This window comes from Microcaecilia unicolor, chromosome 6 (genome assembly GCF_901765095.1).
Source record: "Microcaecilia unicolor chromosome 6, aMicUni1.1, whole genome shotgun sequence".
In the NCBI taxonomy this organism is placed as follows: domain Eukaryota; kingdom Metazoa; phylum Chordata; class Amphibia; order Gymnophiona; family Siphonopidae; genus Microcaecilia; species Microcaecilia unicolor.
Window position 1 is genome coordinate 286518620 of NC_044036.1, and position 20951 is coordinate 286539570.

A 20951-nucleotide genomic window follows, 5' to 3' on the forward strand; every position below is an offset into this window, starting at 1 on the left:
ATTCAAGGCGGTGTACAGTAAGAATAAATCAAACATAACAAGACAATTACAGCAGTAAAAATATTCAAAGTATGACATAGTACACTACTTACAATGTCACAGTACATAATACAACATAGGGTATAAGCAAAGGAGGAGCATATAGATAGGTAAGAGGAGTTAGAAAATAAGGTGATTAATTTAAAGAAAGTTGCACATTAGGGTTCTTCAGCTTGGAAAAAAGACAGCTGAGGGGAGATATGATTGAGGTCTATAAAATCCTGACCGGTGTAGAATGGGTAACAGTGAATTGATTTTTAACTCTTTCAAAAAGTACAACTACTAGGGGACACTCAATGAAGTTACATGGAAATACTTTTAAAATAATTTTTCACTCAACGAATAGTTAATCTCTGGAATTTGTTGCCAGAAGATGAGGTAACAGCGGTTAGTGTATCTGGGGTTAAAAAAGATTTGAGTTCCTGGATGAAAAGTCTATAGTCTGCTATTGAGATAAACACAGGGGAAGCCACTGCTTGCTCTGGAATTGCTAGCATGAAATGTTGCTACAATTTGGGTTTGTCAGGTACTTGTACCTGGGTTGGCCACTGTGGGAAACAGGATACTGGGCTGGGTGGACTATTGGTCTGACCCTGTACGGCTATTCTTATTTTCTTATGTACTTCATTGCCTCATGTAAAAATTTAGATTGTAAGCACTCCAGGGACAGGAAAATATCTGAGTGTAACTCACTTTGTGCTGCTACTGAAAAAAAAAAAAAAGTGTGAGCTAAATAAGTGTTCAGGGCTAGATGTAGATGGTTCACAGGATTGCTATAAATTATCTGTTACTTGTACCAGTGGATATATTAGAAATCGTTCAGTAGAACAGAAGAGAGCGGATCCACTAAGGTGGGAAAAAAATGCTTACCAACCAATGTGGCAACGTTTCACCGAAAAGACTGTGTCAGGGGTTCATAAATATACTATTTAAAACAAATATCAGACATGCATAAAAATCTTAAACAATCATATCTATTAACAAATTAAAATAACATGCAAAATATGCTGGAAAGGTGAATAATCATGCAAAAACCAAAAAAAAAACACACTAATTATGCTGAAGATAATAACACAACAGTCAACATGCATAAAATACACATTAAAAACATGAACTTAAAACAGTACCAGATATAGATGGCCAATACTAAAACCAAAACCATTTGTTTCATAATGGGATGTGAACCAGAAAAATGTATCAGATATACGTGATCAATACAAGTTGGTGATAAAATTAACACAGTTCATTGTGGGGCCCATTTACAGAGCAACGGTAAGCCCAACGCGGGCTTACCGCTCAACTCTTCCAGGACTAACACCGGCCCAACACGGCCGTCGACAGTAGTCCTGCCCCAAGCATGCGCCATTTTCGGGAGAAAAGAAAACCCTGGAAATGGCTTGCGTGGCAATAATCCAGTGGTAATCAGGCATCGACACGTGCTGCCAGGTTAGCATGGGAGCCCTTATCACCACCTCAATTGGTGGCAGTAAGGGCTCCCTGCCACATGGGCATGTGGTAAGAGTTCTCTTATTGCATGGCCATGTGTGTCTGGGGGCTGTTTTACCCGCTGCAGTGCAAAAGGACCCCTGTATGATAGAATGTGAGTGATGATGTATGCTTGTGACTTAGTGAATGAACAGCATACATGATTAGACCACAAGGGACACATATATATTCAGGGGTAAAATGGTGCTTCCCTTGAGATAGTTTTAAAAGAAAAAGCATACAAGACTGCCTACGGGTTTAAAAGCCAAAAATAAAACTGTTTAATACCAACCTCAAAATGCCTCTTAAGAAAAATTAAGATAAAAGCTCTAGCATATTCTTACAAAATAGTAACTCCTGGATCACACAAAGCAGCAAACAATGCTGAAAAGCAGCTCTCCACTAGGTTCTCACAAAAACAAGCTTCTGTCATCTTGAAAGTGAAGCCACTATCCAGCTTATAATTGAAAAAGAAAAACGCCTATATTGCGACCCAAATCGGGAGATAGACGTTTATCTCACAAAAACGAATAAAGCAGTATAATCGAAAGCCGAATTTGGACGTTTTCAACTGCACTCCGTCGCGGATGCGGACAAAGTTGATGGGGGCGTGTCAAAGGCATGGTGAAGGCGGAACTGGGGCGTGGTTATCGGCCGATCAGAGATGAGCGCCTTTCGCCGATAATGGAAAAAAATATGCGTTTTTAGCGAGAATTTAGGGCACTTTTCCTGGACCCTGTTTTTCCACGAATAAGGCCCCAAAAAGTGCCCTAAATGACCAGATGACCACTGGAGGGAATCGGGGATGACCTAGTGGTTACAAACCCCCTCCCACCACAAAATATGCCGTTTCACAACTTTTTATTTTCACCCTCAAATGTCATACCCACCTCCCTGGCAGCAGTATGCAGGTCACTGGACCAGTTATTAGGGGGTTCAGTGGACTTCAGGCAGGTGGACCCAGGCCCATCCCCCCCCACCTGCTACAGTTGTGGTGGTAAATGGGAGCCCTCCGAACCGCCCCCCAAACCCACTGTACCCACATGTAGGTGCCCCCCTTCACCCCTTAGGGCTATAGTAATGGTGTAGACTTGTGGGTGGTGGGTTTTGAGGGGGATTTGGGGGGCTCAACACCCAAGGGAAGGGTGCTATGCACATGGGAGCTCTTTTACCTTTTTTTTTGTTTTTGTAAAAGTGCCCCCTAGGGTGCCCGGTTGGTGTCCTGGCATGTGAGGGGGACCAGTGCACTATGAATCCTGGCCCCTCCCACGAACAAATGCCTTGGATTTATTCGTTTTTTAGCTGGGCGCTTTCATTTTCCATTATCACTGAAAAACAAAAACGCCCAGCTCACAAATTGTTGAATAAAACATGGACGTCTATATTTTCCAAAAATACGGTTCGGTCTGCCCCTTCACGGACCCGTTCTCGGAGATAAACGCCCATGGAGATAGACATTTTTGTTCAATTATGCCCCTCCAAGTGTTCCAGCAGCCATCTTGGATGCATTCCAACATGGGAAGCACCAAAACAAAATGTATGAATGTTGAAATGCCATTATAAACACAAGTAAACTAAAATTACATTAAAAACATTATAAATCCATGAATCACATGTACTAGCTTCTTAAATAAGACAAATATATAAAAGAAACAATTAGGTAAATAATGAATAAATATTGACTACAATCATTAGATATGTCCCTTTTGATTTACAAAAATACTGAAAGATCATATTCTTGATTCAACCCTGCTGGTGTCGTGTTAAATCTTAATCTTCACCTTTTTTCCTCCTGTGACAATAGCTAATCAATATCATCTCCTCTCCAATACGGTGCAATCTTATGTATAGCAGCAAACCTTAGAACTGATTTAGTATCAGATGTTCCTCTAGTGCTTTGTTCACAGCTTTTCTCTTAATAGCACTTCTGTGTTAAATAAACCTTTTATTCAGTGCCCTTTTTGTTTTGCCAGTATATAATTGGCATGGGCATATCACAATGTAAATCACCTGCTCTGACTTGCAATTTGACTAGCGTCTCAATTCATAAAGTTCCCCGCTTGTGGGATGTGTAAAAACCTTTATAGAAACGCTAAATAGTAGTAGTAGTATTTTGATGGCAAATGAAACATCCACAGCATAGGTAATGACCCCATATTTTGTCACTTATGACACCGGTGAAGCAGAGTGTACTAGGTAGGATATCCTTAAGATTCTTATGTCTTTTGAATGACATCAAGATATCCTTATCTGCAAAAGGAGGTATAGTCTGAATAACTCACCAGTGCCTTCTAAGAATTTCTATGTCATGAGCTAAGTGATTAAAAACAAAAAATTGGACGTACTATCTTGTCCTTAACCATTGGAGCCGACTCTGTGGGTGCTTGAGCACCCCCAATATTGAGAAAATTCCTTGTATCTGGCCAGGGAAGTGTTATTTGCATTGGGCTTAGCACCCCCATTAATTTTGAAAAGTTGTCTCCATAGGTTGCGCTGTAAGTAGGGAACTCTGATCTATCATACTGGCCTTTTTGAAGTCTTCCCTTGTATACTTTACCGGATATCCTCAGTCTTTAAATTTTTGAAACATAGTACTTGCTTCTTGGATTTGATCATTTTAAGTTGAACAAATTCTCTTTACTCTCAGAAACTGGCTATAAAGGCAAATTGCATTTCAGCGGCATACTATGACAACTGTTGAAATGTAAGAGTTCGTTTATATCTGTAGGTTTACAAAATAAGGTCATCTCAAACTTTCCTCTTGCGTACTTTAATCTTAATATCCAGGAAGGCTCTCTGTTGCATCATAATTCATATCAAACCTTAAATCATCTTTAGTATTCAGCTATATATGAAATTCTAGTAGTTTACCTTCTTGGCCTTTACCACATCACAAAAATGTTATCTATTGCAGCACTATATAGTAATATTCCTCAGAAAGAAGCATTAATGATTATCAGAGATTCACTACAACGCACTGTTTTGATTTTATCACACAACTTGTATTGGATCATCTATATCCAATTCTTTTTTTCTGGTTCACATCCCATTATGAAACAAATGGTTTTGGTTTTATGAAAGTCACCAATTTGTATTGATCACCTATATCTGGTAAGTCAAGCTCATTTTTAAAATATGTATTAATAATGCATTTTGATTATTTATGTGTTTATGTTGAGCATTATCATATTAACTAACCCTTATTGTGATTTTGCATGATTGTCTTTTTTGCATGTTATTTTAATTTGATATGTTTATGATTTTTTGCATGTCTGTTAACAGTGTACTTATGAACCCCTGATGCAGCCTTTTTGGCAAAACATGGCTACATCTGGTCCTTGATTTAAAAAAAAACAAAACATTTTTCTTGTCCACAGTGGATCTGCTCTTCTGTTCTACTGGTTTACCTGCTGGCAGATCACAGCCTTTTTTGCTGTTTGATAGATTAGTGATAGTTACAGAGCCTTCATGAAAAAGGACTGGATAGTATTAGGACTGGTGCCGAGCTGCTCTCTCTCTAGGGAAGAATGGTTGAAAGGATTAGTAGAAACAAAGCTACTTCCATTCAAATAGAACTAGTGAACATCATGCCCAAGCCAGTACAACCTTTGGATCTATTCATCTAATTCAGTGAAATGGTAAGTGACTTCTATCCAGTGTCACTGTCCCCACCGACTAGCTACAGAAAAGTTCAACGTTCCAACTCCACCATGTTCAATTACCATTACCCACCTTCAACTTGGGACTGAGCTTTGGCACTCTGAGCTAAAATAGGAGATGCAAAGTGTTTGTGATCTGGCAACATAAGCACTAATTACTGGGGATGCAATTAGAGGATTCCTTTGTATGTGTCTTTAGCTTGCCTTTCAAAAGGATTATAGTGATAGTCCAGAAAAAGAAAATACATCTTACCTGATTTTGGATATGTAGCTATGAGAACATCTCCTGGTCTGGCTTGAAAATTATGGATCTCCTGCCAGTGAGGGGCAATTATGTCAGACAGAGGCACCCCTTCCACCAGTATTAGCTGACTGCGCATGATCTCTGGTCACCTCAGATCAGAGAAAGATTCTGGTTACTACTTCCCTGGAGTTTGCTTGCTTTATTACAAATTTTCATGAATAGAACAGACCCAACTCCTTTCTCTGAGCCACCTTTATGGTTGCCTGTAGCCTGACTTTATATAATACTTGGAGACTTTCACACATTCCTTCCAGCTAGCAGAAAGCCCTGCCTACTGGTATCCCCTCTTTTTTGAGGGGGTACTGAGTACCGGCACCTTTTCCACTGTCTGCTAAACTTGACCCATGGTTCTCGTATTTTAATGAAAGAACTCAGGTTCTACATACAAATTCTGCCTTGTCATAGATTCTATGACTGGTTGCAGGGGTCCTGGGTATTGTGGGGTGAGTCCCTCAATGATCACTCCACCCCTGAAGGGTGGCCTGGCATTTGAGTACCGGCACCTTTTTTGCTAGACAAAATGCACTGCCAGTAGGGACTAGATCCTGCCACAAGCCCTGTAATATTGGATCTCTATAGATCTCTGAACTCTTGAGAACAGTTAAATTTATAGAGATATCAGAACTACAAAAGGTGGCAGGAATTCTAAGGGCCATTTTGAAAGGTGCACAGCCTATACTATAGGTCATCCATAAACAAAAAGGGGACTAAGATGACACACATTCTGATATCTGCCAGGTGTAACTAAAATACTAGGTGGTGACCTTTTGCATAGAATTAGAAGTTCAAGGCAAGGGATCATCATTTGAACTGAAGGAAGAAAAGTTCTTGAAAGGATGTGGTAATATATTTTTCTAGTGAGAGGGTGGCAGATCCTGGAAGAGACTTTTAGGGGCATGTTGATGGCCATAATAGTAAAGTTAAAACATCCTCGAGACAAACCCAAAAGGGATTTTAGTTGCAGTGGGAGGAAGACTAGTGACAACAGAGTGGGCAGGCACAAATGGAGGGTGGCTGGGTCAAGAGCTTTTCAACACCACTCTATAACATTCCAATATCATTATTTACAAACATTAATGCAATTAGCAATTTTATTCAATTAACCAAACTAAAGCACGTAATGGACATAACACAACTGTTCCGTTCTCCGATTCCCTAATGTGGCTGCGCCACATAAACTTGATCTTACCACAACATCATTCTGTATTTGTTCACACCGGAGCCTGCAAAGGCCTCTCCGGTACTACGTAAGACACATTGAGCCTACAAATAGGTGGGAAAATGTGGGATACAAATGTAATAAATACATTGACATTCTTACATTTACAGATCACATTCCTTAAAGTCAACCTAAATCAATTTGCAGTAAAATACCTAATGGGCATCAAAAAACCCCCAAACTTTTCTTATTTCCCCTGCACATACAAAAAGGGCTGGCTTCAGTACATAAGTATTGCCATACTGGGAAAGACCAAAGGTCTATCAAGCCCAGCATCCTGTTTCCAACAGTGGCAAATCCAGGTCACAATATATCTGGCAAGATCCCAAAAAGTACAAAACATTTTATACTACTTATCCCAGAAATAGTGGATTTTCCCCCAAGTCCATTCAATAACGGTCTATGGACTTTTCCTTTAGGAAGCTGTCCAAACTCCGCTAAGCTAATCGCCTTTACCACATTCTCTGGCAACGAATTCCAGAGTTCAATTACACGTTGAGGGAAGAAAATTTTTCTCCGATTCGTTTTAAATTTACTACATTGTAGCTTCATCACATGCCCCCTAGTCCTAGTATTTTTGGAAAGTGTAAACAGACGCTTCACATGTACCCATTCAATTCCACTCATTAATTTTATAGACTAGTAAATGGCAATCAAAATTTGGTATCAAGAGTGATTCTATAATGGGTGTGTTCACTTTATAGAATTACACACCAAGCTTTTAGGCACCAGATTTACAAATGCCGACACCCAACTTAGGCACAAATAGGGGTAGATCTTTATAGAATAGTACACAGCAAAATATGTGTGTAACTTCCAATCAAAGCCAATTAACTGCAATAATTGGTTGTTAGCACCCAATACTAGTTGAGGGTTTGTTAATCAAAGTTTCACACACATTTTGGCACACAACTGTAAATGCAATATACAGAATTTGGGGGAACCTTCAAAACTCCCCCCACATCTATCCCATTCACTCCTAGGCACAATAGTATAGAGCAGTGGTTCCCCAACCTATCCTGAAGGCACTTCAGCCAGTCAGGTTTTTAAGATACCCACAATGAATATTCATGAGAGAGAAGCATGCAGTGAAGGTCATGCATGCAAATCTCTCATGAATATTTATTGTGGATATTCCGAAAACCTGACTTGCTGGGGTGCCTCCAGGAACAGGTTTGGGAAGCACTGGTTTAGAGGTTTATTAGTACTTATATATTTGGGGATTCAAAGTCTAAAATTTAGTCAGTTTCATTTATAAAGCTCCTCATCTATGGAGGCAGTGTATCTCTATAGTTTCCACATATGCCCAGGGAAGGATTAAGGCATAAGTAGACTAGGCATGTGCCTAGGGCCCATACATTTAGGCAGGGGCCTTTCCAATGTGTAATTCAATGGCTACCAAGGCAAGAGTATTGAGGGAGGGGAGGGAAACCAAAGCCATCATTGCCCACAGATCTTCCCCACACCCTGTGCAATGTCTTCTAGTCAGTAGAGGTAGTTAGCAAGCAGCACCTACCATTTCCTTTTCTGCCCGTTTTCTTCTGCAGTCAGAATCACACAGGACTCCATTTATAGCAGCTTTAAAATATATATTATAGTGGGAGTGGAGCAATCCTGCCTTGCATATTTGTCTGAGGTTGGCATACAGGCTGGCAAAAAAGGTTTTTAGTTTTATTAGTGTGGGAGGGGGTTGGTGACCACTGGGGGAGTACGAGGAGGTCATCCTCCATTCCCTCTGGTGGTCATCTGGTGAGTTGGGGCACCTTTTTGAAGCTTGGTTATGAAAATAAAAGGACCAAGTAAAAGCGGCAAAATACTGATTAACGCCGCTTTTTTTTCCATTATCCGCAAAAGATGGCCATCTGGTAGCCACACCCATGCCCCACCTTCGCTTCGCCGCCGGCATGCCCCCTTGAACTTTCGCTGGCTTGGCGACGGAAAAGCGGCGATGTGTCAAAAAAGCAACTTTTGATTATACCGATTTCGCCGCTTTTGCGAGATCGCCGGCCATCTCCCGATTTATGTCGGAAGATCACCGGCGATCACTTTTGAAAATAAGCCTGTTTGTCTCACTCTGTATATTATATACTTGCGCTTTCTATGCTACCTATGATGTCTCATCTGTTCTCTGCTTACATATTCCATTATATGACTATTCTACTGTGCATATTTCTGAATCTTAGTCCTATTACTAGGATTCAGTTTGCCATGCCAGCATTACCTCATTGATTGCTTTTATTTGGTCACTTTACTATTGTTATGCTGTTTAACAAAGTTATGTTTTATGACCAGCTGTACATTGAGTGAATCTTCATAAAAGCAGTTAATAAATCCTATGTGATACCATTGAGTTCATCTACTTTCATGATTATGTATTATTGGATTTAAAGATGATTTAAAAGAAGTTTGAGTCACAGTGCTGGCTCTAGTCCCCATTGCACCCAGTGTATGCAGGGGAGAAATGTGTCTCAAAAACTGAGTCCAGAAGGAGTAAGTTCTCCCTGGAGTGCCTACAGTACAGCCGCTCTAAAACAGCACCGATTCTATGACCCTGGCAAAACGTGAACTTTCAGCTCTGCAAAGCTCCCAGGACTTAGGGAACGGGGACCCATTCCCCCTGAAAACGGACAGCAAAGCAAGTTAGACACTTTCAGGAAATGATTTCATTCTTAGCCTCCTACTAGCCATAGTCCTTGGAGAAGAAAATATTTAACAATGAATCTTCCTGTTAATTCTTTCTGCTTTAATACCCTCATAACTTTTTATTTGCTGTAACCACACCCATAGTAGGGAAAGCTTTTTCCCTGACCCTAGAACTTTGGTGTTCCCTCCCAGTCCTCAACAGCTGCCGAAAGGTCAGGTTTTCCAGCTATCCTTAGTAAACATGTATGATGGTAGTACCTTCACTGTATGCAAATAAGTACCTGCATATATGTAAACCGCTTTTGAATGTAGTTGCAAAATACCACAGAAAGGCGGTATATCAAGTCCCATTTCCCAAATCTCTCTCATGCATATTCACTAGGGATAACCTGAAAACCTGTCCTCTTGACAGCCTCAAGGACTGGGAGTGAAGAGGAACAAGCCAAAAATGTATTATTGATATTAGGATGCTATATATAATAGCATCCCAGCAGGTCATGAAATGTGGCGCCTTTTTCGAAGCATTTGTCCATAGAATCCTTTGCAGAAGCTGCTCTGTTATCAGCAGGATAAGTTAAGCAGTTACAGGATGCATTCTGACAACTAAGCAGGGTCACCACCGTTCGCGATGCCCCCCCTTCACACTGGCGCTCTCGCCCGTCCCCTTACCCTTCTGTGTTTGCCTCCAAGGGGAAGGGGCAGTCACCAGCAGGCTGCTTCTGCTGTGTACCTGCTCCCACAGTCTATCCTTTATTGTGCCTCTCCATGCCGGGAATCAGGACACAGATGATTGGATGATTGCAATCATCTGCATCCTGGGCGGAACGCAGCAGCAGTGGAGAGCAGACCCGAAGCAGGCAGAAAGGAGAAGCTTGGCAGGCCCGGGGAATTTTGGCCCCCTCCCTCTTGGCAGTCCTGCAACTAACACCCAATGCACTGTTCTTGATCAGACTATTTCTCTTTCAGAATTACTTCCCAGAGTATCTCATATAAATAGGTAGTATGTTGTCCTCTCTACTAATAGGCCCCAGAAGAAGTTGTTCTAGTTTTGTTGAATTACCAATATGTTCTCTCATGAGGTCTGCAAAAACCCTGGGAGGTCTGAGAAAGTTTTACATCCTTGCACATCATCTTTCCTCTTTAATTTGGTATTCATAATCTGCTTTTATGGGGAAGGTCTTACAAAAACCCCCAAAACATCCATTGGTAGAACTATATGTTGCCACTCCTATATAATGTTACAGAACCAATACTCAAATATTTTGCTGTCTAAAAAACTTAGTAAGTAATAAGAGGTGAAACACTTCTAACATATTGTGCCAACATTTTTTATGTCTGTTTATTTCCGTGTTAAGTAACAGATTAATTTTATTTGGTATTTGTAAGCCACCTAACCCAAAGTTCAAGGCAGTGAACAGACTAAAAAGACCAAGACAAAGGGTCTTGTAAAATGTAACCTAGAACTTAATGATGCCTAGTGGTTAGTGCAGTTGACTTTGATCCTGATGAACTGAGTTCAATTCCCACTGCAGCTCCTTGTGACTCTGGCCAAGTCACTTAACCCTCCATTGGAAAATAAGTACCTGAATATATATATAAACCACTTTAAATATAGTTGCAAAAACCTCAGAAAGGCAGTATATCAAGTTCCATTTCCCTTTTCTACATTTTAACACATGACCTAACCTATTATTCAGAAAAATAAGTGAGTTACTCAGCTTTGCGTTGTCTTGTGTATAGCATTCCTCTTGATAAAAGTCTTCCAAAAACGTTTAAACATTACCTCATTTGATTTTCACACTCTCATAGATTCCTTAACTGCAAAAGGCCCCTTAGAGTTACCATCCCATTTTACTTACAAATTCAATCTTGCTGCTTCCCAAACTCTTCTTTACTTTTGGCTGTCAAAACCAAACTGAGCTCTGAGCTTTAAATAAGGACAAAGTTCCAATAAGTTTCTCCTCCCACAACTCTGAATGTGAGCTCTCTCACATGTAGGTGCTATTTGATCTTAAGGGTGGGGGTTACAATAATCCTCAACCTAACACATTGTTCTGCAGCTGGTGATTAAGCAGTTTTCAAATTCTTGCTAAAGATGATGTAATGATTGAAACATTCACCAGTTTACACAAGAAAACTGGCAGATGACCAGAGAGAACAGAAAAAAAAAATATATATATATATATATTTTTTTTTAACCCAATACAATGAAATGGAAAAGCAAGGTGGGGGAGCCTGGCTGTTTTGCATTTGGTCTGAAAAAACAGATTGGCCCAGTTACCTGCAAGACACAAAATGCCCCCCCCCCCAGCAGTTTTGGATTAACATCTTGTTCACAACAAATGAAAGAGCTGGTGCCCATGAAGTCTTCACACGTTTGCATATTTTTCACATTAGAAAGTAGGAATTCCCATACTGGGTCAGTCCAAAGGTCCATCTTGCCCAATATCCTATTTCTAACAGAGGCCCGTCCAGGTCACAGGTAGCTATCAGAATCCCCCAAAGTAGCAAGATTATGTGCTACTTAACCCCAGGGATAAGCAGTGGCTTTCCTCACAGAGGTGTAGCCAGATCTCAAGTGGGAGGGGGACACATTTTGGTTGCTGCCTTTGCCACCCCTCCCTCCACTGCCGCCACAAATACCTTGGCTTGCGGGGTCCACAACCCCTGCCAGCTGAGGACTTCATCCAGCGCTGGTCTCCAGCAGTGCTGCCGCATTGCCAGCGCTGGATGAAGTCTTCAGCTGGTGGGGGTTGGGGACCCCAGAAAAAAGAAGTAGGATGGTCTGGCTCTTTCAATAACCCAGGGAGATGTATATGGTTTACAAAGTCTTTATTAATGGTCATCAAATGACTCGACACGGCAGCCGTGTTTTGGCGCTTGTGCGCCTGCCTCAGGAGTCTTATGATGTTCCAAAATGTTTAAGAGAAAAAAAACAAATTTTCTTGTGTGATAAAATGATGGGAGTTCAACAATCCAAATCAGTCTGAGAAAAGTACTTCCAGAGCTTGCAGCGGCAACGTCAGCAAGGAGTGCAAACAAAAAAGGGAGACCCCCGCCAGCCAACCAGGGGCCCAGAGCAAAAATTTTTTTTTGGGGGGGGGGGGCAAGCCCCTGTGGCCCCACCTAGCAACACCACTGGCAGGAAAGTACACACGTGCACACAGAGCTTTTAAAGTTCTGTGCTATTGGAAGGCCGTTTCAGTAAGATCACCCAGACCAGTTTAGCTGTGTGGCTAGATGATCACACTGTCCATAACAACAACAGTTAAGATGAACCCATCATTAAACAGGATATCCTCACTGAAATTTGGCCATGAGCACAAAATACAGCCTTTTAGTGCTGTTTCCCAGCTTCAATAATTTTTGAAACTTTTAGTGTTATTCAGTATTTATTTCATGATATTTATATCTAGGGTTACCATATGTCCGGATTTACCCTGACATGTCTGGGCAACCAGGTGGGTTTTGCCAATCTGCCCGTTTGTCCAGAAATCCGGACAAACGGGCAGATTGCTAGCCTCCCCTTCCCTTAGTTACTACTGCCCTGGTGGTCTAGTGACCTCGTCCACCTTCGGGGCAGGAAAGAGCCCCCTCTTTCCTGCCTGGAGCGCTGCCCTGCATGCATCCTTCCTGCTGGTGATCTCGGCGCTGATTGAAAATGGCCTCCGAGAGTTGAAGTGACCTCACAAGACTTCAACTTTCAACGGCCATTTTGAATCGCAGCCGAGATCACCAGCAGGAAGGATGCATGCAGGGCAGCGCTCCGGGCAGGAAAGAGGGGGCTCTTTCCTGCCCCAAAGAGGTCACTAGACCACCAGGGCAGTAGTAAGGTAAGGGGAGGGGGTGACAGGGTGTGTGACAGGGGGGAAGGGAAATGTGATGGGGCGGAGCGAGGGCGTGAAAGGGGGTGGGGTAGGGCAGGGCATGTGTCCTCCTTTTTGGGGGACAAAATATGGTAACCCTATTTATATCTACATATCCAAATAAATTAAAAAGCTGTCAAATAAGTAAAAAAAAAATCTTGTGTCCTCCACCTTTCAAGGCACTGCCTACCCAGCTGGAACAGCTTTTGACTTTTTACAGATGGACCACGCATAAGAAGTCCATTATTTCTAATCTTTTACTATTGTTTTCAATGCGTTCGCTATTGTCAGGGCCGGTCTTAGCAAGTGCGGGGCCCTATGCAGACCAATTTGGTGGGGCCCCATCCTAGCCCCGCCCCTATCCTAGCTCCGCCCCCGCCCCACCCATTGATAAGATTATTCAATTTTTAGAAAATTTTCTATTTATGAAATTTCAAATAAAGACAAATGAAGCTAAACTTGTACAGAAAAACTGATTGAAATAATAAGCACAATGCTATCATGAAACCCCCCCTCCCAAGAAATTATTCAGTTCAAGTCCACAATTAGTAGTTCAAATTCTCATAACCCCGGGGGGGGTCAGAGGTGCGGACACACAATCTCTCCACTGCAAAACACTATACACAAACGTGTGCAAAAACACAGTCAGAACCTTACCAAACCATAACAGCACTAATTCCAAGGACAGGACGAGCTACAACCTTATGCATGGAAAGGCAGAACTGTAATTACACCAGGCTCTATAACACCAATACACTACCTTGTGAAAAAAAAAGGGCTGCAAATACTACACGCTAGCAGGATACTGTACCTTGATCACACATGAAAAACACATGACAACAAATATGAAGGCAAAATACTGAATGGAAAGTTACCTCAAGAAGTAAGACTCAGCCTGCAGCAATACTAGAAAAATGGAAACTTACATGCAAAATATCACAGATGCACATTTCTAAAAGCTGACATATTCCAATTAATAAATTCTGAATAAAATACTTTTTTTCTACCTTTGTTGTCTGATCATTTAGTTTTTCTATTCGCTTTGGTCCCAGTGTCTTCTGTTTTATGCAGTGTCTTCTTTCCGTTTGATATTTTTTCTCTCACCGTGTCCACCATCCTCCTGTGTCCTTGTGTTCTGTCTACCATCTGTAGCCCCCTGTCCCTATCCTTTCTCCAGTTTCAGCATCTGCCTTCAAAGTGTTCCGATCCAGCCTTAAATTCAACAATTTGCCCTCCATACACATCCAGCATTTCTCCTCTCTCCCCTCCGCTCCATTTCCAGCAATTTCTCCTCTCCCTGGGCCCTGCCATCCCATCCAAGTCCATCCTTGGCCCTCTGTACCCTTCCCTCCTCCATCCACATCCAGCAATTCTCCTCTCTCCCCTCCCCTCCATTTCCAGCAATTTCTCTTCTCCCTGGGCCCTGCCCTCCCATCTGTTCCTCTCTCCCCTGCCCCCCTCCATTCACCCATGTATCCAGCAATTCCCCTCTCTCCCTGGGCCCTGCCATCCCATCCAAGTCCATCCTTGGCCCTCTCTGCCCTTCCCTCCTCCATCCATATCCAGCAATTCTCCTCTCTCCCCTCCCCTCCATTTCCAGCAATTTCTCCTCTCCCTGGGCCCTGCCCTCCCATCTGTTCCTCTCTCCCCTGCCCCCCTTCATTCACCCATGTATCCAGCAATTCCCCTCTCTCCCTGAGCCCTGCCATCCCATCCATGTCTCTCTTTCCCCTGCCTGCCCTCTTCTTTCCCCCACGATGCACGATCGATCATCGATCCCTTTCCTTTTTCGCTTTTAAATTTACCTCCAGTCCAGCAGCGTCAGTGAAAGCGCTCCCAGCCAGTAAAAGCGCTTCTCTTCGCTGTGTCCCGCCTTCTTCTGACGTCATGACGTCAGAAGAAGGCGGGACACAGCGAAGAGAAGCGCTTTTACTGGCTGGGAGCGCTTTCACTGACGCTGCCGGACAGGAGGTAAATTTAAAAGTGAAAAAGGAAAGGGATCGATCGTGGGGGAGAGAAGAGGGCGGGCAGTTCGGACGAGCGGCGGCGATCCCCGGTTGGACCTAGGTCAAGGCTGACTGAGGCGTGCCGCGCGGGGCCCCCCTAAGCGCGGGGCCCTATGCGGCCGCCTCGGCCTAAGACCGGCCCTGGCTATTGTTTCGGATAAACCAGTGTAGTGGCAATCTTCGCCTACTGGGCTCGTTGTACTGTCGCGGTCTCCAGTTCATTATCTAACATTCTAGTTGGTCTACTGTCTATGAGGATAATTAAGCAAAGCGCAGCGCACCCCTGACCATAGAGAGCGGAAGTTGGGGAGGAACAGGAAGGGAAGACAATGACCATAGAGACTAGGAAGAGAGAGACTTCTGTTTTCATTTTTCAATCGGGCCAGCCTGCCAGACGAATATGTTTTCTGTTAGCAGGCTGCTGACCGGTGCTGCCTTCCTGAGAAGAGCATTCAGCGGGATGCAGGTGAGAGACGAGGCTGGGAAGAAAGATCCAATATCACCGTAGAAATAAATCGAACTTTTGTTCATTTTTACCCGAGGTGCTAGCTAAAATAAATTATTACTCAAGTGGTGTAATGAGCAGTGTGCAGGGCCGGTCTTAGGCCGAGGCGGCCGCATAGGGCCCCGCGCTTAGGGGGGCCCCGCGCGGCACGCCTCAGTCAGCCTTGACCTAGCTCCAACCGGGGATCGCCGCCGCCGCTCGTCCGAACTGCCCGCCCTCTTCTCTTCCCCACGATCGATCACCGATCCCTTTCCTTTTCGCTTTTAAATTTACCTCCAGTCCGGCAGCGTCAGTGAAAGCGCTCCCAGCCAGTAAAAGCGCTTCTCTTCGCTGTGTCCCGCCTTCTTCAGAAGGCGGGACACAGCGAAGAGAAGCGCTTTTACTGGCTGGGAGCGCTTTCACTGACGCTGCCGGACTGGAGGTAAATTTAAAAGCGAAACAGGAAAGGGATCGATGATCGATCGTGCATCGTGGGGGAGAGAAGAGGGCAGGCAGGGGAAAGAGAGACATGGATGGGATGGCAGGGCTCAGGGAGAGAGGGGAATTGCTGGATACATGGGTGAATGGAGGGGGGCAGGGGAGAGAGGAACAGATGGGAGGGCAGGGCCCAGGGAGAGGAGAAATTCCTGGAAATGGAGGGGAAGGGCGAGGGGACAATTACTGGATGTGGATGGAGGAGGGAAGGGCAGAGAGGGCCAAGGATGGACTTGGATGGGATGGCAGGGCCCAGAGAGAGGAGAAATTGCTGGAAATGGAGGGGAGGGGAGAGAGGAGAATTGCTGGATGTGGATGGAGGAGGGAAGGGTACAGAGGGCCAAGGATGGACTTGGATGGGATGGCAGGGCCCAGGGAGAAGAGAAATTGCTGGAAATGGAGGGGAGGGGAGAGAGGAGAATTGCTGGATGTGGATGGAGGAGGGAAGGGCAGAGAGGGCCAAGGATGGACTTTGTAAGTCTAAGTGCTTTGAAAATGAGCCCCATAGAGGCATATTTTCAAAGCACTTTGGGAGGCTAAGTTCCATAGGTTTCTATGGAACTTTGGGAGGCTAAGTGCTTTGAAAATGAGCCTGATAGTGTAACAAAACATTGATGGAATCAGAATATCCAGTAATTACAGGCATAAACGTACAGTCATGTGTATGCCCTTTATGCATGAATAAACCACCATGTTCCCTTTCTGAGACTGCATCAGCCACAGAGCCATTGTGGAGGTTGGGGAGGAGGGTATGGGTGTCAACCAATGTAGAATGTGTATATATGTATAGACGGTCAACAATATGACAGTGAGAGGATTTAGGAAGATGGATAAGTGAACATGTGTAATCCCTACCCTATTATTTATCCTTATTCTCTGGCCCTCACCATCATCCCCCAACTTTCTCCTTCTGACCTTATTCCCCCTATATCTGTCATCACCCCCCCCCCCCACACACACACACACACACAATACCAACCGCTTTATTTACTACTACTACTATTTAGCATTTCTATAGCGCTACAAGGCGTACGCAGCGCTGCACAAACATAGAACAAAGACAGTCCCTGCTCAAAGAGCTTACAATCTAATAGACAAAAAATAAAGTAAGCAAATCAAATCAATTAATGTGTACAGGAAGGAGGAGAGGAGGGTAGGTGGAGGCGAGTGGTTACAAGTGGTTATGAGTCAATAAATTATTAATTAATTATTAATAAATTAATAAAACCTCAACTGCCCAGGGGCTACTCCCAATCAACCCTAAGCTCCCTACAAAAGGCCTCAACCATTGTCTTCCGACTCCAGCAAAAAGAAACAGCAGGAAACAACTCCAAAAAAATGTGAAGAAAAAACTGCCATTCCAAAAACCCGGAAGGTATCAATCACAAACCTGCAAAGAAAGGATCCTCCCCTGTGAACCAAAGATGTCCACAGGCCTAAAATACAACACCTGAAAAATTGAGCCATGTAGCAAAAAAATCATAAATTCAAAGCTGCGCACAACACAAAAAAGCAAAAAAAAAAACTTATCTGTATGCAGGGCTTTGCACTAAAATTAAGCGCAATCTTCTCCCAAATAGATCAACAAGCAACCTTCATGTTCTTAACATGCTGGCATGCCAAAAAATCCTCAATAAGGGAAATGGGACTTGATATACTGCCTTTCTGAGGTTTTTGCAACTATATTCAAAGTGGTTTACATATATTCAGGTACTTATTTTGTACCAGGGGTAATGGAGGGTTAAGTGACTTGTGTGGAGTCACAGGGATCTGCAGTGGGAATTGAACTCAGTTCCCCAGGATCAAAGTCCACTGCACTAACCACTAGGCTACTCCTCCACTTCTGTGTCAGCAGGAACAGACAACTTAATTTCCTCCTGACACAGCAACTGCAAAACAAGGGGGTCCTTTCCTTGCTGAGGATTTTTTGGCATGTCAAGATGAAAACTACTTGTTGTTCTAATTGGGAGAAGATTTGCGAAGCCCTGCATAGATACGTTTTTGCTTTTTGTGCTACGCACAGCTTCCAATTTATTACTTTTCTGCTGTGTGGCTCACTTTTAAAAATTTTGCATTATAAGCCTTCAAACATCTTTGGCTCACAGGGGTGGCTCCCCTCTCTGCAAATCCGTGACCGATATCTTCCGGATCTTCTTGGAATAGCAGCTTCTTCTCCAGATTCCCTAGAGTTGTCTTCTGCTGCTTCCCTTCACCGGAGTCAAAAACCAATGACAGAAGCCCCCCTTAGAGAGCATCAGTTTTTATTCTTGAAATCTGCATTTAATCTTTCTTTCCATTGTTTGTGCTTATTCTCTTCCCCCTCCCCCATATCTTTCATTTTTTCTTATGCCTTCCAAGCCCTCATCTCGCTAACATCACAAAGTTTATCATCTTGTAACGTGAATCAGATGGTCTTTGAATACTTCAGCTATTTGTATTTTGAAATATTTAAAATTTGGTGAGCATAAACTATTTATAATACTCTTAATAAGAATCTTCTTTTGCAGGTACTACATAGATCTTTTCAAAGTCCTGCAGCAGGGTACCTATGGAGGAATCCAGGATCTTGTCTGTTAATTCACCCAAAGAAAGGTGAGAAAAGGGGCCCTGACTCCTCAATCCACAAAACTGAATTCTAGTCTCAGACCCTTCCTGAGGTTTGAAATAGTAATTGTCCATCTTGTCAATGTTAACACATGAACACAGATACTATATATAGTAGCTCTGCCTGGCCATGATATATGTTTAGTTTGAGATGCAGTTAATAATGGTCCTCAAAAGAGCAATGGAAAAAGGCTAAGTTATATCTATACTTTGCTTGATCAGTCTATTCTAGTATGCTGCTAGTAGTGCTAGCATGGACTCAAAGAGTATCACTACCATTCCCACCTAATAATGAGAGGGACCACCGGAACAGGAATTATGCCAGCAAGATTTCTGGCTCCGTTATGTCAGTCATCAGTCCAAATTTATATTAATTTTTCAGTGCAGTTAAAACCGCATATCCATAAACTTTTAAACGTTGTCACATTTAACTAATTTCTGGTATCCCTTTAAGTGTCAAGTGCACATGACTGAAAACAAGTACATGAAAAATTAATTTTTGACAGCCATCACATTTAAATTTACAAACATCTGACTAAAAAACAATTGATCGTAACCATATTGGAATGCTTATCAAAGTAAGCTGAAAAATGCCAAAATTGCTACCAACAGAGCAATAGGCTTCAAATAATTTACTTTCCATGTAAGTGATTGCCAACTCAAACATTAAAAATGGTGTGTAAAACTTCAAATGGCATTTCCAATTTAAATGCGTTGACTGTTTTTGACAGCTTTGTGTAATGGACACTTCATTTTAAAAAGGTAACGGAAATGATATTTGAATGGGACAGTAGCAATTGCTATAAGACTAGGGCTGTCCATTTAATGCATTAATAAAGCGATTAATGCATTAAATGTATAACTCGCGTTAACATTGTCATCCCTCTCCCGCTAGTCGATACGTCTTCTAACCTCTCCCAGCATGGCACTCCAGCAGCCCCCCTTCTCTGCGTTTCCTTCTCCCTGCTCCTCACTGCTGCAGTGAAAACAGTGCTGCTTCTCACCCTGTCCACAGTGTCTCTCTGTAACAGGAAGTTTCACCTCAGAACTTCTTGTTACAGAGAGACGCTTCGGGCCAGTTGAGAAGCGGCACTGTTTTCTGTGCAGCCTGCAATGGTGAGGAACAGGGAGAAGGAGCCACAGAGGAGAGGGGGTGTGCTGGAGTGCCATGCTGGGAGAGGAAAAAAGAGGTGCCGAAAGACAGAAAGAAAGATGCTACCACGGTGGCAGCAGTGGGAGGGTGGGGGGCACGGAAGACAGGAAGCAGAAAAAAGAAGACAGAGAAAGATGCGGACCATGGTGGTGGTGGGTGGGGGCACGGGAGAAAGAGGAAGTGGAAAAAAAAAAGACAGACAAAGATGCGAACCATGGGGGGGGGGGGGGGGGAGAAAGAAAAAAGAGGGATGTGGGGGGGAGATGGAAGAATGCTGGAAATAGGAATGAAAGGATCAAAGATGGGTTTGGGGGGGGGCATGGAAGAATGCTGGAAATAGGAATGAAAGGATCAAAGATGGGAGGGGAGGAAAGAGAAGGGAAACAATAGTGATCATGAATGGAGGGAAGGGAGGAGATGGTTCCCATGGAGGGGAGGGTAAGGTAGGAGATGAGATGGTGCCCATGGAGGGGAGGGGAGGAAGGGAGATGGTGGCCATTTGGATCATGTGATTAGCCATGTGATTAAAATTTTTGATCGCGATCAATCATGTGACTGAAACTTTTAATCAATGTACAGCCCTATTTAAGAAAGTTAAGAATTCCTGGATATGTTTTTTTTCAATGCAATGAAAACCACATATAAATTTGGACTGATGCAGCAAAGCCTTGCTTTAAATAGGCAGAAATCATGCTGCTGTAAGCTTCTGTTCTGAGAGTCCCTTTCTCATTATAAGTGGGAATAGTAGTGATACTTTTTGAATTGTTTCGGTGTTCTCTTACCTGCAGGTATTATTTTTTGATAGTAATATTAGGACATATATATAAACTAAAGCTGTAATTTAATTGCAGTTAAATTAATCATGATTTATTTATTTAACACATTTATATCCCACTTAGTTGCAGACTCAATGTGGCTTACACAATACCGTAGAGGTAGACTCCAGTTCAATAATACAAATACATAGTACAGTAGCAAGCATGTAACAAACATC

General features: G+C 42.9%; 2 protein-coding genes across 5 annotated transcripts in view; one reads left to right on the forward strand and one right to left on the reverse strand.

Annotated features, from left to right (window-relative positions):
• LOC115473086 (sulfotransferase 1 family member D1-like) overlaps nt 1-14256 on the reverse strand; it is a 47686-nt gene extending 33430 nt beyond the window's left edge. The window contains exons 1-2 of one of the 4 annotated variants that reach the window (XM_030207731.1): nt 14223-14256; nt 5437-5576 (exon numbers count right to left, since the gene is read on the reverse strand). In XM_030207731.1, coding sequence (XP_030063591.1) covers nt 5437-5563 — 127 coding nt within the window. In that variant the 5' untranslated portion in view covers nt 5564-5576; nt 14223-14256. Of the gene's footprint in view, nt 1-5436; nt 5577-11208; nt 11353-14222 lie in introns of those variants that run through there. The other 3 variants (XM_030207732.1, XM_030207730.1, XM_030207733.1) reach the window with 3 other exon arrangements.
• Nucleotides 14257-15197: 941 nt separating this feature from the next.
• Nucleotides 15198-20951, forward strand: part of LOC115473084 (surfeit locus protein 1) — a 37103-nt gene continuing 31349 nt past the window's right edge. Inside the window, exons 1-2 of the mRNA XM_030207725.1 lie at nt 15198-15687; nt 18708-18792. Coding sequence (XP_030063585.1) covers nt 15622-15687; nt 18708-18792 — 151 coding nt within the window. The 5' untranslated portion in view covers nt 15198-15621. The remainder of the gene's footprint in view (nt 15688-18707; nt 18793-20951) is intronic.